Source organism: Artibeus jamaicensis, unplaced genomic scaffold (genome assembly GCF_021234435.1).
Source record: "Artibeus jamaicensis isolate MK-2021 breed Jamaican fruit bat unplaced genomic scaffold, CSHL_Jam_final contig_76, whole genome shotgun sequence".
Classification (NCBI taxonomy): Eukaryota; Metazoa; Chordata; class Mammalia; order Chiroptera; family Phyllostomidae; genus Artibeus; species Artibeus jamaicensis.
In genome coordinates, this window is record NW_026521954.1 from 4817462 (window position 1) to 4836086 (window position 18625).

General features: G+C 46.2%; 1 protein-coding gene across 6 annotated transcripts in view; it reads right to left on the minus strand.

The window, feature by feature from the left end:
- Window positions 1-18625, minus strand: part of TBC1D1 (TBC1 domain family member 1) — a 202263-nt gene that overhangs the window by 68189 nt on the left and 115449 nt on the right. For 2 of the 6 annotated variants that reach the window (XM_053672340.1, XM_053672343.1), the window contains 7 exons: window positions 17712-17822; window positions 13567-13695; window positions 12190-12276; window positions 8979-9301; window positions 6954-7112; window positions 6044-6163; window positions 4838-4977 (listed from right to left, as the gene is read on the minus strand). In XM_053672340.1, coding sequence (XP_053528315.1) covers window positions 4838-4977; window positions 6044-6163; window positions 6954-7112; window positions 8979-9301; window positions 12190-12276; window positions 13567-13695; window positions 17712-17822 — 1069 coding nt within the window. The remainder of the gene's footprint in view (window positions 1-4837; window positions 4978-6043; window positions 6164-6953; window positions 7113-8978; window positions 9302-12189; window positions 12277-13566; window positions 13696-17711; window positions 17823-18625) is intronic. The other 4 variants (XM_037140364.2, XM_053672341.1, XM_037140366.2 and 1 more) reach the window with 4 other exon arrangements.

The window sequence follows — 18625 nt, forward strand, 5'->3', positions numbered from 1 at the left end:
AGAGAAGGAAACTCAGATACTAGGAAACCAGCCTCCCTCCCCGGCACACTCCGGTCCCGATGCTGATGGGGAGGGAGGGCGGGCGGGGAACCCGCTGAGGGCAAGTCCGCACATTAAAATGCTCAGAACGGTGTTGGTGCCGGGCCGCCAGGGGGACTGCGGACGGACTGGGACTCCACACCCGACACGGACACCCACAGGGAACCTCCTGTGGGAAGCAGCTCCACAGCAGGACACGCGCACTGGCAGGACACACGCTGTCCCCTCTGGCTGCAGCCCTGGCATGAGCATGAGCTTTGGGGAAAGTGACTGACGGCACTCCACCACTCAGTCCCTCACCTGTAAAACGGTGCCATAAAAATGCTGGCCATCGTAAAGTTGACTGGGAATGAAAGGAAATAATTCATGCAAAGCACTTGCCATAAACGAGGTCCTAATAATTTATTATTATTGTACCAATTTGGCCTTAGATGATTTTATTCTCTCATACAGAGTACCTACAATATAATAAAAAGAATACAGACAGCATTTCTTAATTTCGACGAGAGAGCAGAAAGGACAAGTGTGTAGAGAAACAGGAGACAGAGGAAGGAGTTAAGAAGAATCTGAGCGATTTACTCACCCTCCTTGAAAAGTCATAAAGCCTGTGGAGACAGGAGGAACCTGATGATAGAGATAACGAGTAAGTAAACGCTCCGGAGGGAAGTGCTGAGCGGGGAGCTCAGGGTAAGGAGGTTAGGAATGTCCGGTGATGGCAGGGGAGGTGCCATTTGAGACAGAGTGGCCAGACAGGCTTTTTGAAAAGGTGATTTTAAGTAACGACCTGAAGCAAGTGAGGAGGCAGTTAGTCGTGGGAATATGGGAAGAAGAGCCCTGCAGGCAGAAGGAACAGTTTGTGCAAAGGCCTCAGGCAGCAGCACTCGTGGTGAGGGCGAGGGGCCCTGGTGGCGTCTGTCAGAGAGCAAAGGTGGCCGATGCACCGTGACAGCCGCCCCGCGCTGCCTGGGCTCTCCCAGGACACCTCCCTGACAGCAGCTGCGAAGTCTGGGGCCTCAGGCTCCGTGAGGATCCTGGACTAGGAACCATGGCACGGCCCCATCACGCTCAGCCCTTTTATCAGTCACCTAAAGACACAGAACGTGGCTCGTCAGCTTCCCACAGCTCTTCACGACACACTGATCGTGAGAATCAAGCTTCACAATCACCCCAAATGGACTGGCTGAGACCAATGCTACAACATTTCACCAGCACAAACTGTCTGGAAAAAAGCTTTTTAAAAACTTTTTCCCAAATGCAACTAGAAATCAGTCTAATTTTTAAGTAAGAGTTCATGGCCAAGGGACAACATACTGTAAGAGTCAAGAATGGGAGCTAATTACCTGGAGCAGAGATGGATTCTGAAGGTGGCTCTGCATTAAGAGAACAGCAGCTGCTCGGTGAGAGAAGGGGCCCCCGCCAGGGCTGGGGGCCATGGGAGCTCCATGCTGGGCGCAGGTTCCCAACACGGAGACAGAGTGTGCTCAGATGATGGGGCTCCACAGGAAACTGTGTGAGGGCTAAGGGACGATGGCACTTAGCTTGGAGAGGAGCATTAAAGCAAGCAGCGGCGTCTAGGACCCTCTGCCATTAGAAGAACAGGAAGTGGGAGCAGGTGTCTTCTGGGCGGCTTCAGAGGCCAGAATGGGACCACAGGCAGGGGAGACAGGGTGCAGGATTTGGCTCAATCCAAGAGTTTGTTGGAAAACTTAGAACTGTTCTCAAACGGGATGGGCTGTTTTTTACAGTCATCCATGGCCTTCGTACATTTCCAGCCACTGCACCAAGTGTTTTCAATGCATTATCATTACACATTATACATTTAATTACGTTAAATATACGGTCACACTTCAATCTCCGCAACGACTCCCTGTGCGGTGCAGCTACAGCGAGACTGGGGCACTATCTATGAACACAGAAACTCCTCTTCGGCTGTTACTGCTGTTGTTTCCGCCACAAATCACAGTTCAGTTCCCCCTCCTGGGCCTCCCTCAGGTCCCTCCTCTCCACACCCTCCCCAACTCTGCCCACAACCTCCCCCAAGCCCCCCAACAGGGTGTTAGCAGAGACCTGGGAGGAAGAGCCCTCTGCAGCAGGTGGGCCTCTCCACTGTGGCAAAGGAAGAGTGAGGCCTGGCCATCCTGCCCACGCTGGTGGTGAGAGAGATCTACCCCTCAGCACAGTAGCTCCACTGAAGGGCTCCACCAGGCAGGAAGGTGCAGGCAGCATGGTGGCTCCATAGCGCCTCCAAGTGGAGAGGAGGAGGTAAGTGCAGCATAGGGCTGGGAGCACCAGCCGGACACCCACACAGTGGAAAGTGACTTTATACCGAAAACTCTCTTCACTGACTCTTTCTAATCTTACCAATTGTGAAAGCTTTTCTTTAAAAAAAAAAAAAAGTCAGTAAAAATGTCATGTTCTCTTATCTCAATCAGTAGGCCAGAGATATAATCAATCCTGGGTCACAGGTAAGAAATGTAGACAGCTCGCCCCAGTGCCGGGCTCCTGAGGTGAAAAGCTGGGATTGGAACGCAGTCACTCTGCTCTGGATTTCAGAAGAGGACCCAAAGTGAGCTCCTGGTCACCTTCAGGAGTGACCTAGGGGCCCAGTCAGGTGGAAGCTGGGTCCACTTTTGAGTACTCCTCCAAGTACCACTTCCACCAAGGGCCGGACAATACCAAGCACTCCGCTCTCAGTCCCCAGGAGGCCAGGGTTCCGGAGGCATCTGCTCAGTGCTCTGACCTCTGGGACTCCAATCCATCACCCCATCTCATTCACTCCCAGCTTTTGCCCAACTGCGTCAGTCAGCCCAGAATGCACCAAACATCACTATCAATTGCAAATATCATAAAAAAGAGTGGAATTTGGAGTTAAATACAATCTTTTGCAATATCCCAAGCTACGCCAATTAAAAAGAAAAGCTTCCAAAAGGGAACGCAGACTCAAGCCCTGGCTCTCTTCCTCTTCCTCTTCCTGGCACTCCTGCCCGCTGCCGTGACACAGGGCGCACTCCCCCACACACAGCCCACAGCGCATTCTGCTCGCCCACTTCATCTCAGGCTCCGCCAAGGTGCAAACACTGGCCAGAACCGGCTGTCTGACTCAGGCCCTCGGACGCCCACTGGGAGATGCCAGTGCCGGACCAGAAACTCACCACCCTTCCTAAAACTCAGGAAACGGCGCCGGGGTGGGGCCCGCAGAAGCCACCGGCCATCTCATTAGAGGCCAGAGCTGCCTGCAAGGAGACCTCCCCGTGCAGCAGTTCACAAGTCTGGGGTTTTCTGCAGTCGCCACCCCAGCAGACTTGGTTTATAAATCCACAAAGCAGGGAACTTAGTCACAAAATCCAGGCCACTGTTTTCTCCAACCTAATAATGAAATCTTTAAAACTAAATTTTCTAAATTGATACAAATTGAGATACCTCAATTTTCGGGGGGGGGGGGGAAACCTTTTAATTTCGCTGACTTTACAAGCCCAGTCTTTCCAGTGCGCCTCTCTGTGGGAAACACCTCCACAAGAAGCCTAATGCCAGGCTCCAGCCTCAGTGAAGGTGACTGAAATAACGCCATCACTGTACATCTGACCTGCCTTCAGGTTTCCAAAGTGCTTTCACCTGTATAATTTAATGCGATTCCATGAGCTAGGAAGAGCCCACATTACAATAACTGTTTTACAATGAAAAGAACCAGTCTACGGCCAAACCACCCTGAACGCGCCCGGTCTCGTCTGATCTCGGAAGCCGAGCAGGGTTGGGTCTGGTCACTACTCGGATGGGAGACAGCTGAAAGAACCAAGTGTGAGTGAAGTCATATGATTTACATCACAAAACTAGCTTGAGCCCAAAGCAGGCTCTTGTTCAATTTGGAAAAGGATTCATTTTTTTAAATTAAATATTAATGAGGACTCTGGGGGGGGGAGGGAAAGAAAGGGGAAGAGAGGAAACCAAAAAGAGGGTGGGAGGTGAGCTGAGCAAGGGCGGGGCGAGGGGTGGAGTTAGGAAAGGGGTCCTCGCCCAAGGCAGGGGCGGGAGGCCTGAACTCCTGGATTAGCCTGTGCTGTGTCCGAACAGACACGCAGAAGTGTGTCAGGGGAGACCTGAGGAACTCAAGTGATCTTTGGAGGTCTACTTTTCTGCTTCACTTTTTTAAAGAAAAAATGTTTTTTGATTATAGAACATTAAAAAAAGTAAACACTGCTCAAAGTTTATGATGCAGAAAACACATTAATTTTAGTCAAAAGAACCACATTTAAGTTCATTTTCTATGCTACAGCTTAACATAAGACAGATTTCAGCATATTCTCCATTTTCTTAGGGGCACGAGGAAGAGAGGACACAGGCCACTCCGCCCGTGTCCCCAGACTGAGTGACAGCGACTGCCCACACACAGCACTGCAAGCGTGACCGGAGCAGTGGGGCTGATGGGAAAACCTACACCCCGGGCTCGGACAGGGAACACAGACAAGTGTGGGGACACAGTGAGGCGGGAAGGAGAGAAGTGGGGTGTCAGGCCGAGCCTCTCAACATCCCGAGGGCGGGGTGAGGAGCGATGGTGGAGCCTGGCAGAGATGCCGTTTTCCCACAAGGTGCAGCCAGCTGCCGAGTCCCGTGGCAGGTTTCCGTGGGGCTGGGGGCCTCTGGAAACAGTGATCGCGCCGTCACTCAGCTTCCTAGCCAGGGAGCTTTGAAACCAGGGCATTATAACTTGAAACCCATTTCACCTCTTCTTCCACCAACATGCCTTTGTTACAGGTAGAAGTCATGCCCAAATCTGGCAGTTCACTTTCTCGGTGGACCTTACCTTCGTATCTACTGGGAGAGTCACCCGCTTTCTGTGGGGTGGCCACTCGGAGGAATATCTGCTGCCTCCACGAGTGTCTCCGGGTCTTTACGGGGGTCCCATTGGTGTCACCGAGATGGTTGGCTTTGGATTCAAAGTCCCTAAAATCACAAGACATTGCATTTATAACTGGTGAGGAATACAAAGGTGTTCAAGTTTGACTTTTTTGTTTTTTTTAGAAGCAGCACTATATTATAAATTATCTTTGTAAAAGAAAATATAATGAGATAATGGCAGAAGTTAAATCAAACAGAGTGGATCAACATTCCAAAAGTACTGCTTTCTCACAGGACACTTTTCATAAAAAGGGTAAGACTGCAAGCCCCTAATTTACTTCTATTGTAAAAGGTATTAAGAACTATGCTTAACAAATCCTTATCTTCCACTGGGCATCTCTTGGTGCCACTTCCCTAAAAAGAGAAACTGCCTAAAGGGGCCTTGTCAGCAGGGCCCCGATCTCCCTGATCTGTCCGTGGCAACCTTGGCACGGGTCTGCGCCTTGTCTCCACAGATCGCCTCAGAGAACAGAAAAGTGAAATTACACAGAACCATCGAGGCAATGACTACACAGTCACTGACGGATGACTACTGTTTTAACATTTGTATTTTTAAAACTACAAAACAAAGTATACTTATCAACATACATAAATAACATCGAATCATGGTAATGCTCTCCCTGATGGCAGGACATACAGGGCAAAAGTAGGCTTACAGCCGCTCACGTGGAAAATAATACAACAATAAATAATAATACGAGAATAAACTGTTTTGTGTACTCACGACTGTAAACCTACTTTTGTCCATCACACACACACACACACACACACACACACACACAGCTGAGCAATCGCCTGAACGAACCGATCCGACACCCAGCCACGTGCTCACTGTCCCCTGAAACATAGCTCTCACTTAGAGAACTGGTTAAACTTCCCTTACTCTTCTGAGAATAACAGCATACTAATACACCAATCCTCATCAAAATTAGAACAGGTTGACTATACATTTTTTTAAAATGACATTCAGGAAGGAAAATGTATAAGAAAGAAGACACAATAGATTTAGCTAAAATGATTTTTTAAATGGCCAAAGAATAGCTGAAAATCCCTGTATATCTAATAATTCAGCACTTCTACTCAGGCTTCGGATATCTAAATGAGACCCTACCTTTTTGTGTTCAGAAAGTCAGAGGTGATATTTTCATCTACAGGAGCCAGAAATTTTAGAAAATTTGGCACAGAGGAAGAAGAATGAAGTTTTTTCCGCAGGGCATTACGGTAGGAGATGCTGAGAGTTTGGTTGAAAAAAAGAATTTAGGATAAAGAAATACAAAGTATAAAACAGCTTCAAAATAAAAGAAACATCTTAGTTTTAATGCTAAGAAAATTAAACCAGGTAAGAAATTAAAAAGTTTACAATGAGATTTAACTTTCACTTTTTAGTTAATAAAACTTTATTTTAAATGAGTGGAATCAATGAGTTAATTTAAAAACATCCGTCCATTCAGTTCTGCAAAATGAATAAATGCTAGAAATCTGCCCTACGACACCATGCCTAGAGTTAACAATATTGTGTTGTACACTTTAAACACTCTCGATAAGCACCCTTACCACAAGAAAAGAAAATGAAAACAACAACAAAATCAGTCCATCTTCCAAAATGACTCTTTCTTTCAAACAGGGAAAATAATGTTCCTAAATTGGTGAGGCAGTGTCTGATGTGGCACGCACAGCGGTGTATGCGGTCGGGCGCGGTGCTGTCTGCCTGTGTGTGTGCCTGTGTGTACACTGGGGCGAAGGAATGTGAAAATAAGCACACAAAACCCACGGGCCATCAAGACCTTTGGAGAAAATTAATTTTGAAAACATCCAATGTTATGAAAACGAATCGACAGTACAATTAAGTCAGTTCAAATGATAGACTGAAAATGATACAACCAAGCGTGTGCGTGCACACACGTGCCCGTGCGTGCACACACGTGCCCGAGCGTGGCCCGAGCTCCCGCTCAGCACGTCCTCCCCGTGCGGCCCACCCAGGGAGACAAACGACACTGAACTTGCCATGCGTGTGTGCTCACCTCTTCGGCACAGCATTCCCACTTTGTTCTCCGCTCGAGTTATGTTTTAGGTACTTAAAAAAATTTGGTGAGGAGGCGGAGGGGTTAAGACGAGGTGGAGGAGCAGGAACTGAAGGACCTGAGCAACTTTTAGACTCGCCAACGGGTGGATGATTCGCACTAAATAGCAATTAGAGAGAAAGCACTGGGATTTAGAGGCTGAGGGTGGAAACTCGGAGGTGAATGTGGAGGACACCAAAGAGTAGGTAAGAGGCTGGTGCATCCGACTTTCCCCGGTAGAGGTAGTTTTTAGTTAAGAAAAAAGAAAAGAGCATTGTGAAAGGTCATTCTTTGTCATTTCCCACACGTCTCCACACCCCAAAGTACCATTTCTTCTATTCCCTTTTTAGGAACTGTCAGGAAAAAATTTTTTAAATTTAAACAAAAGTGAAGGAAAGCAAAACAAAATCCAGTTTTTAAAATACATTTCTCTTGGAAATGAACAATAACCTGCCTTGAATGTCAATGTCTCATTTCCTGTACGTAAGTGAGAAGAGTTCACAAGGGGTGAAGAAAGCAAAATAGGTATGAGAGAGCGAGAGAGAAAGAGAGAGAGAGAGAAAGAGAGAGGGAGGGAAAGAGGGAGGGAGGGAGGGAGGGAGGAGGGGGAGGGCGGGGCACTTCCCCATCCCTCTGGGCACCTGGGCCCAGCAGGAAGCTCCGGGAAGCTGCACTCGTGGGGCGGAAGGGAAATGCACAGTCAGGGACACCGATTCCACCACCTCTGCCTTGTGTGAATCACCACGCTCAGCAGGAGAACGAGGACTCTCTAGACAGGAATGTTTGCATTCCCGCCGAAAATGCCAGAGACGGAGGGGTGGGAACGCAGTGGGGAGGCAGGGCGAAAGCGCCCGGTGTGCACACGGGGCTCTAGGAAACACGGTGAGAACCTCGGAAGGCCTCCAACCACGCTTGTCTCTAGCATGTCACGTAATTAAATGTTAGCTTCTGAAGGATGCCCTGAATCCCGAAGAACCACCACACTGCTTTCAATAGCTGACTGAACACAAAGCTGAGAGCCCTGCTGGGTCGTTTGAGGGTGGTTAACTCTGTCACTTTTTGACATGCCCCCACGTGGACTGCCATTATCCGTGTACAACCAGCACGGACACACATGTCCTGTGGCTTCTGCTGTTGCCAGTCAGAGGAAGGACTGTCACCACGTGTGGCCCTGCTTCATGTTTATGAGGTGAGAGACTGAAAAAGGCTTTTTAAAGCTACTTTTAAAGATAACTCTGTGCATTTATGGTCTCTGACACTTAGGGTCAAATGTACTGCCAAGGGACCCCAGAAGGGATCCCTGACAGACAGAACTCCTGGTTCTGTGCTGCTGAACCATCTCTGTAACCAGGAAATTCCCATTAGAGCCCAATTATTAAAATTACTAGATCCTCTTAGAAGAAGCCAGAACTCTCACACCGATGGAGACTTTAGAAAACCTCTATTCCAATTTTGTCACAGAGAGATTTCGGCAGGTCTGCCCAGTGTCACAGCCAGTTCAGGACAGAGCTGGGACCAGGATGTGAGGCCGCCAGGGCCGCTGCAGGCCTCACACTGCGCTCGGGGAGGAAGGACCCTGCCTCTCAGCCCCGTGGGAGAAAGGCTCCGGGGGCCGAGGGAGCCTGCGCACCTGCGGGCCCCTCCCTCCTCCCCCTCAAAGCAGAAGCCGAGTTCCAAAGTCAGTGCTGCCTCTCACACTGATTGAGGAGAGATTCTTACACGTGTCTGCTCAGTTTTACCAGGTGCTTCACAACACCTGGACCAGCTACTTGAATGAGGAACAAGTGCCTCCCACATCTACGTGTCCCAAGGGGGTCGGGTGGGAGGAGTGAGTCACTGCTTCCAGCTTTAGCTTTTTAAGCCAAGAGGAAACCCCGACTCGGATTTCTTTGACCCGTAAATACACCTGAAATGCACATACCTGGTTAGTAACAGGTATGCCCCAGCTATCTTACACAACAAATTTACATTTTCAACAAATCTTACTTTCGTTCGTGCGGCGTCTCTGTGCTCACTGAGTGATACCTCGTTAGTTTCCTCTGCGAGGCCCCTGGAGACCCCTGGGGGGGCTCCGGAGGCTCCTGGCCGTCCACGGGAAAATGACTCAGGGTGTTCGCACGCCTTCGGAAGCCCTGCTGGGGTGAGAGCAGGGCGGGCTCTTCTGCGGGACGGCTCTCCGAGTCACTGGACAGGTCGTCCGAGGAGCCCGGGAGCCTGAAGCTGCTCTCGGACTCGGGCGAGGCCTCCTTCTCGCACGCGGGCGGCTCCTGGCGGCAAACGCACAGCGGATCAGACGCAACCCAGGAAACCTGCGGCATTTACAAATCTCCAAAGAGGCAGGAACACATTTCAACACATAAGCACATCTGATTATAATGCCACCTAGAGGCCACCAAAATACATAAGGAAATAAAGGCCCGATAAACATCTGCTTGTCAGAGACAAGATGCTAGTGTGTACGACACAGGGGAAACGAGCCAAATGCAAGGGTGAAGGACAGAAACCATAACACGTAACTGTTCTTAGCAAAACCAAAACAGTTTCCTCGCTCTAGAATACACAACTGTACTGTTGCTTATATGCAGTGTACTGAGGTTGTGTAGCTTGTCTGCACTCTTTAAACGAATCAGGTTCTTTCTGCCAAGAGTGTTCATACATGTTACACCCACATTTTAAGGCTCTGAATCTGATCTAATGCTAAGACTTAATATGATAATCCTTAGGGTTCAAAATTATACCCTAGATTATTCTTAGAATATGGAAAATCTTTCCCTAGGCACTTATTGCTACGATTTAAGGCCAAGTACTTAACTTCTTTCTGTACCTCAAATTCCTCATAGGTATAGTGAAAATTCACCTCACTGGGTTTCAGAATTGAGCAGGGCAAGTAGATGTATCTGTTCACTGTAAAATGTTACAAATGTAAGTTATTGTTCTGCTAGGTAATCAGTGAGTTTACTGAGTGGGTGCTCACACATTCACTGAGAATCATGACAGTATTTTAACAGAGTAGGCATTCAAAATACACACTCTTTCAGCGGCACAAACTACCACGCAAACCGATGCCCACCACTGCATGCCCAGCAGCTGGTCAGTGGCCTGTATATTTCTCTCAAATCAAAAAATATAAAATAAGAGGAAGTGGACCAGCTTGTCTCTACTGAAATCGCTGCAAGGGATAAACAAATCAACATAGAAAGAGTAAAAAGAAACAAATGCATCTAATGGTGGGACTGGAGAATCTAAATTCTCTGTTCATTAGCTACGTAATTGAGTGCCTTTTAGATCATATGTACTAAGAATTTTAATTTTACAAAATTAAATTTATTGAGGGGAGAGATTATCACACTTAATTCTGTAAGAATCAGATAAGAAAAGCTTAATTCTCAACATACCATGAAATGATATTTTAAACTTAACTAACATATTTTTATCCTTTAGGACTCTACAGTTTCAAAGATCCTTTTCCTGTAAGAATTTAAATTTTTTTCTGAGACAACACATCACAGCAAACAATCTCCATCACGCAAACCTGCTCACCCCATTCTCAGTAACATCCCTCCAAATTACGTGAAAGAGCTAACTAACCCTGAGCTTAACTTTACACCTGAAAGGGCCATTTGGATGTTCGGCTCTCCGAACCTCCTCGATGAACAATTTATTGGAAGAGATCCAATCGCATTAAATGCATACAACAGATGGCATATCTGTGCAACAGATTCTCAACCTCAGGACGACAAAAAGATGCGAGGAGCTACACTTAAAGATACTCACACACACAGTACACACAGGTCGCTTCTGAAAAGCTGCATTTCTCTTAGAATTACCCAAGAAATTCAAACTATGTATTTAGTCCTAGATGCGTGTTTTGGAGAATAAAAAACAAGCAAGACTTACTGGAACAGTCACTCGATCGACATGAACTTCTTCAGAGTGACTATTCACACTGATCTATCTGAAATGCCTTCTTCCCTGTCCACTCCCACAGGTACGAGTCCTACAGTTTCTTCAAGATCTAATTCAAAAGCATAAGGCCCCCCTCCCCAAGCTTTCTCTGGTTCCACTGAGCAAAATTAACTCCCTTTATCCTGCTTCTTGTGACTGCTAAGTTACCCTGTCTCTTATTCAAACTCTCGGGGCTCCTACTAAACTCAACTGGACGCTGGTGTTACTGGAGGATCTGTCCTCTCTGTCCTGCCAGACAAGTTCCTACAGGAGAGGGGCTGTGTCTGTTCATCTCTAAACATCAGATAAACTATAACGCTTCCAGACTGGAAGTGAATCACGACACAGAATCAGAAGTAGTGAATGGAGGGCGGATGAGGCAACATTCTACTAGATTTTGCATTGACCAGATGTTTGGTGAGATTTTGATTGTGAGTGTTATGTGTATGTGTTTGTGACTGTTCTGCAATGTTAAATGTGTTGGTTATGATCAAAAAACTTTAAAGCCACAAGCCCAGTAGGGAGCTCAGCAGAACCTGGAGTTGCTGCAGTAAGGAGCTGGCCGCCACAGAAATTCCCTCTCTCAAACCTGCAGCCCTCTGGGAGCGGAAGGAAAGCTGACCTCCTGGGCACAAAACCCGAGACCCACATTTTGTTGGTTCAAAGATGAACTGACAAAGTTTAAATAGGTATATGTGTCAATGTCTAGAAAGCAAGAAATTAAAACAAGGATACAGGTTTGTTGCCAAAGAAAACCACTGGCTGGGTCATTATCACAAAGCTGTGCTTGGCAGCAGATTCGAGGGCTGAGGCTTAGCTGCTTATTTGACTAAAGCAGTAATGTTCAGTCATAATCACAGAGCCAGCCAGAGGATAAGGTTAGTTCAGGAACTGAAGAAGTGGCAAACTCCTCATCATTCATGAACCCACTTCCAGGTGTACCCCATTTCAATTATTTTTAATAGTGGACTATCTACTGGAGAAAGAAATCCCTTGGTGGCTTTGTGATAAGTTAGCTCTTAGTGGTCCAAATTTGGGATCCAGTTTCTCTGTTCATGGAATAGCCCTTGGCTTTGTTACGCAAGTTGCATGACCAGCTTTCCCCTGGCACCACGGAGTCTGGAAGCACCATCCTTTCCTGGGTGGAGGTATGAGGCCTCTTTGCCCCTTTTGATGGGCCTTGAAGATAGAAGACAAGCAAGACCTATTTGCTGGCTTCTCAAGGATGTCACATAAAGAAAAATGTGCTTACTCTGTTGGTGTTGCTTAATGAGCTGGACACAGAGCTGTCCAGATCCAGATTGGCAGGATGTTCCTGAAGGCCTCTGGCTTTATTACCCTACAGAAAGAAAAGGCAGTCGAGTTATGACCCCTGAGACTTGTGCAAAGGCATCAGCTGGAAGCACCCGGGTTTATTTAAATAAACTCAGGAAGAATGCATCTTCCGAGAAGCACTGCTGAGCACATGTGTACATCAAGACAGTCGACATCTCCGTCCTTTTGTTTTTACATTAACACACCAACCTGAACGCTCCAAGCACCTTGCAGATTGGTCAGCTGGCAGGTTTAATAGGCAGGAAGAAGAGACAGTTCATCTATGAAGGAAACCACCCGGTGAAGCGAGCATGCCCCACCACTCTCTCCCAGGTCACGAGTCAGTGTAACCTCGCCTGTGTGACACTCCGACAATATTCTGTCCACGTGGGAGCTCTCAGGAACAGCTGCCCCCACCCTGGCTTTGTAAAGGGACTGCTTTAATGATCTCTGAGGATGCTACAGAACTCCCCGAAACATCATCAAACAAAATAAAACCAAACTTTAAGTAAAAAAAAATACAGCACACTTTTTAAATGAAGTGTGCCACAAAAATCCAAAAGAACTGTAGGAAGATGTTGCAAGCTCTAGAAAGGTTATCAAACTTCGATTTCTGAAAAGTGCTATCAAGGGTACTTATACTCATTCAAGAGGGGGGGTAGAAATTTCTTCAAAAACTCTTCAGATTGGTGACTATGTATGTTTTCTATTCTTACACAGACACAGTCCACAAACTTTTTCTGTAAAGGGCCAGAAAACAAATCTCTTATGCTCCATGGGCCTCTGGTGTCTGCGGCAACTACTCAACTCTGCACAAAAGCAGCCTCAGACAACCAGTGAATAAATGAATGTGGCCGTGTTTCAATAAACCTTTATTTAAAAGCAGGAGGTGCCTGGTACTTGTCCTGAGGGCTGACACTGCTATAGAGCGTTCCAGGCACAGCACACAAGCCACCGTCTGGGACTGGACCTTTAAGTTGCACCCAGTGACACTAGGGAGAACCAAACCCACACAAGGGGGCATCTAATCTGTGCCCTTTACAGGAACTAGCCAATGAATAACATCTTTTGTGGAGACAAAAATTCCATGGGGTTGACTCTATACAACACAACACAAAAACTCTGTTTAACCCAGACCAAGGTAAAAACTCCATTTCAAGTGCAGATAGCACTGTTCTAAGATTGAAAGGACATTTCAAAAGATGTCACCTTCTATACTTTGTGATGGGCACTGACAGAATAAAAGCAACAAATTAAATCTCACATTCTTTTAAAAAGTTATTTAACTTAAATTTGAAGGAAATATGCTACTTACCCGAGACAAAATACTTTCTAAAGACTCCGTTAAGGATCTCTTTGCTTTGTTTTTCAACATATCAAGCTTAAATCGGGTGGCGCTAGATGGTAATTCACTTCCAATGTTCTCTGCAGCAATCTGTGTTGTCTAAAAAAGTGGAACAATGACGAGTTACTTACAACTTCCTTTCTTTTTCCTTTTTAAAGGAATGAAAAATCTCTCGCATGCACCTTCCTGATCCCCGGCCAATATTCTACCTGTGACCTCGTTCTCCTGCTCCTCAGTGACTTGGCAGCAGGTCCAGCAAACAGCTGTGCCTCAAAGAGTTGCTTTGCCTGCTCTGAGCACGATAAAGAATGTGCTGGGAAGCCCATCAGTTCGCAAAGCCCTTTGGAAATTGTGCTCTGCAGTGGGAAGAGGCCTGTCATGCACTGAGTGGCCCTGGGCAAGTGACTTATTTTCCCTGGGCTGCAATTTCCTCTTCTCTAATGAGCCCAAACTCAAGATCTGATCGTGAGGCTCTATTGTGAGATTCAAACAGGTAAAGCCAGTAAAGCACTGAGCGCAGCTTCTGGTACAAAGGAAGTAGCTATGATTAGCTTTTTAAAGTAAAGTAACGACTTACCACTTGGGGCATTTTGGAGGGTAACATAAAAGAGATTTAGCAACTGAAGAATCTGTTCTCTCTGCCTATGCTAACCTCCTCACCACTTTCTTTAGAGTTCTGTCTCCTCTCCCACCTCCTGTTTGCATCCTCCCTGTCATTCTCCTCTGCTGCCGAGCTTCTCTCCCTTGATCGACCATAATATGAGACTGGCAACATAATGGAGCTTGTTTGCCAACTGTTAAATGAAGTTTAATGTTACTTATTAACAGAGGCATATTCTAAAAAATACCTACCAAACCCATACACAAATTGCTTTCTACTTCTCTGAATTGTTACCTGATGGTTTGCTATAACCCTAGAGCCCCTTTGGCCAAGGTAACACTCTGTGGGCGTGGAGAACAGTGAGGAGCACGGCTCTGGGGCTGCTCCTTCGCCCTCCCCAGCTGTGGCCTTGGACAGGTCATTGCCTGCTGCCCTATCGGTTCCTCTGCCTGCAGATGCATGGTGAACTTCCCTCACAGAGCCGGTATGAGACTTTAAATAAATGAATACACATCAAAGCACTTAAAACATACCTGACTCAATAAATGGCATCGTTGCCTTTTCTACTTACTTCCTACTTTTAATAGAAAAAATTAGACATATTTGAATCACTCTCCTTCCTCCAACTGCAGAAATAACCCCTCTTCTGAATTTGGTGTTCATCGCACCAACTCACATTTTGTTCTTTTATATATGTATGTATCCATGGAACATGTATGTTGGTTTACGTGTAGTTAAAACTTTAAATGAATGTATCACCTTGTACCTACACTTCTGTAATTAGCATTTTCCTTCAATGTTTTTGAGATTTACCCACGTTGACAAAGATTCTTTGGTTCACTAGCTTCAATCAGAATGCAGTGCTTCACTGTACTATCATAAAGGTTTATTCATACCCCTGTTGTTAAACACCAACTCCCTTTTTACATTTACAGAGGAGACTGCAGTGGCCTCGCCCAGACACAGCGCCTCCTCACACACGTGCCAATTGTTACAAGGCAGTTACGGACGTCCTTGCTGGGCCACTGGCTCTATCTGTGCATCTTCGGCTGCACCAGATACCGGCAAATTTCTCTCCCCAAAGGGTATCAATCCATATTCCCAGCAGCAGCATGAGAGTTCATCTTTATGTGGTATTGTCACATTTTTAAATTTCTGCCAACCTCATGGGTATAGAGCACAGGTGGCAAACACAAGGCCCGTGGGCCAAACCCAACCCTCCACCTTGTTTTATCCAGCCCGGCACCTTGTTTCTACTGAGGGCAGCGCTGAGCTCTCACTTAACTGTTAAGGAGCAGGTACATTTACACAGTCCCGAAGTTACATATGGCCCTTTGCAGGCCACCATGAGGCTGATGTGGCCCCTGGTGAAAATGGATTTGACACCCCTGGTATAGAGAATCTCTTAACTTGTCTCCCCTGATTCCCATAGCAATTAAGCATTTAAATTTTACTCAGCTATTTTGCTGGTCAAAGACCTTGCATCTTCTTTGTCAGGATGAAATCCTAATTCACCAATGAATGCTATACATTTTTTTAAAGCTGAAAAGAGAAACAGTTCTGATAAGAGCTACATTCAGCGTTGTCCAGTCATCTGGAGTTTTACCTCTATGAGAACTAGCACATGCATTAGAAGAGTGACTTAGAGTAGAACTTCAAGAAGGGGGAACTATCACCTCTCTTTGTGTCTTAACTGAGTCACTGAGCACTCGGGACAGTCCACACCTGCTCGCTGAGGAATGAGCACATGAGCAATGATCGCCAGACTGGCCCATGGGAGACACCTGAAGTAAGAGACGTGTGCAACAAATTCCAAGTGCCTGCTAAGTGTCAGGCACCATGGTCAGGTGCCTTACGAGTAGCACCTGGTTCTGTTCAATCATTTACCAAGAACAAGAGCCTGTTCCGACTCGTGGCAGCCTCCAGAGCAAAGGCAATTTAGCCACAAAGGGCCCTCACTGGACTGCCTTTGGCCCAATGCCCATTCACTCACAAAGTTATAAAGCTGTGGACTTGCTTTCAAACTTGTAACAAAAGTTTTCATAAAATAGAAGCATTTACAATGGATTGTTTTGAGATATGAAGAAAATATTGGCTGAAAGACTAGTCGTGGGTAGTAGATCCTACATAGACAGAAAAACTGCACTCGTGCTTTTCTGCTTTTAGACCAGCCACCGGAATCTCCATATACCTCATTCAGTGCTTCCTATACTCTCTCCTCCTGTCTAACAAGACTGTTTCAGCCCTGGCCGGTGTGGCTCAGTGGACTGAGTGCGGACCTGCAAACCAAAGGGTCACCAACTCAGTTTTCAATCAGGGCACATGCCTGGGTTGCAGGCCAGGTCCCAGGAAGGGGCGTGTGAGAGGCAACCACACTTTGATGTTTCGCTCCCTCCCTTTCCCTCTAAGATTAAATAAATAAATCTTAAAATACATACATTATTTGAAAATAATTCACACTTAGAAAATTATGCATGTTTCGAAAATAACACATTTTGTTTGTTTTAAAATAAACATCTAGAAGTTTCTGCTGGGGAACACCCAAACACGTCTGGGGATCAGGGCCACTTCTTCACAGGCACAGACACAGCCCCCAGGTGACAGAACGCTTAGAAATCTCGAGAGAAAGTCCTGCCCAGGTGCCGGTTCTGTGTGGTGAGGCTTGTTCTCTTTTACACTCACTTCTCTGGTGTTTTCACATGAAAAAAAACCCACTGAATAAACGTACTTTTCCACTGGACTAACCTATGCCTGCATCATAAAGATACCACCCTCTTCCATAAATATGAGTTAGCACCTAGGTCAAAACTTCCCATCCACCCTGACTGCCTTATTCCCCTCTAGCAGTTACAAACCATTTCAAAACTATCAATTTCCCTGTTGGAACATGTTAGGGAAAAAAACAGAACAAGAAAAAACTATTAGTGACCAAAAATGAGGGGGTAAAGCAATGGAAATAAGAAAAAATCGCTGAAAGGTGAACTAGAGAATTAACTGAAAACAGAGACCGGGTGGCCCATCCAAAAGTGGGCAGGAGGAGCGCAGAACTCCCACGCCAGCTGGAGGGAAGAACGTCCACACACAAGGGCCGAAAGCACAGACAGTGTACTGGCGTCAGCGTCACTGCTGAAGGGCCCTACAGTGGCCAACGGGACTAAAAACATTGTCAGACACTGTACTGAGCTCTGAGAGTTCAGGAAAGGCACGTGACTGCCAAAGCCAATCGGTGGGCAGAACCCAACTTGGAGAGACGCTGTGCGTGCACCCCAGGGAAACTGCACCTTGGTGCGGTTCTAGAGAAGCTCTGCCCCAGGCCTCCCATCAGAGCCAGGGCTGCCCCGAAACGGCCCGCCCTCTCCAGCACAGTCGGATACTCCCCAGTTTTCCCTACCTGCGCAACACATGAAATTAAAATACAGGGACGAAAACAGGTTTCAGGGCTTCATAAAATCCTCAAGACTCTGTTTTGCACAGTGGCCTTGTAAACTTATAAGAAGACAAAAAAAAGTCATACCTGCTTCATCTCCCCAATATGGGTGTGAACTTTCTGCTTCTCTTCATATAAACATCTCAGGAAAGAAATAATTAATTCATTCTCCCGCTGCTCATTTCTTGGTCTCAATTTCTTAAAAAAAAAAAGAATATATTACATTTATTTTTCATTGTCAACAAAACTGCTAAACCATCCCTCTGGAAATGCTAACAGTATCCATCATCCATTAACTAATGCTTTTACCAAATCACCTCACTAGGGGGCACCAAAGATCCCCAAAGTGGAAATAATTCTTAAAAAGAGATACTGGAGCTAGCCAGTGGGCCATATTTAATTTTTGACTTCTGATGCCCTTACACCCAAAATAAATATTTCACAGCAGATAGAGGCATGGTCAAATATTTAATAAATAAACACTCTTGAAAACAGAAGAACAAAATCTGTGTAAACACACAGAGGCCAAGAGCCACTGTGGCTACATTTATACACTCTTATGATTAGTGAAATGGAAAAGAAAAAAGCAACTGGACCCAGGCTCACAGCTCCACATTCAAATGTGTTCGTCGTGAAGCACCTTCTGGAAGCCCCACAAGGTGTGCACTTCCACACAAAATTTCAAGTCACGGACTCATTTTTTTTTCTATTTTAAAAATCTTCTCCACGCCTTTCATTTTTCAGGCAGGGGGGTGGCCAAGTGCATGGGAGTAGAAATGGGGACATGGAGGTTCTTGGTGCTGCCCAGAAGTGTGACCAAAGGTGTCATTTAGTCTTAGCTGTTCAATACAAATCGTGCACAAAATAAACTCCCAGGTCTCCTCCAGCTTCCAAATTGTCTGGATTTGAAATTATCCATCAGAATTAATTTTTAGAAGACCATCTAATCTCATGATTATTTTTCTCTAAAGAAGAAAACAAAACTGAATTACTCTGGAGAT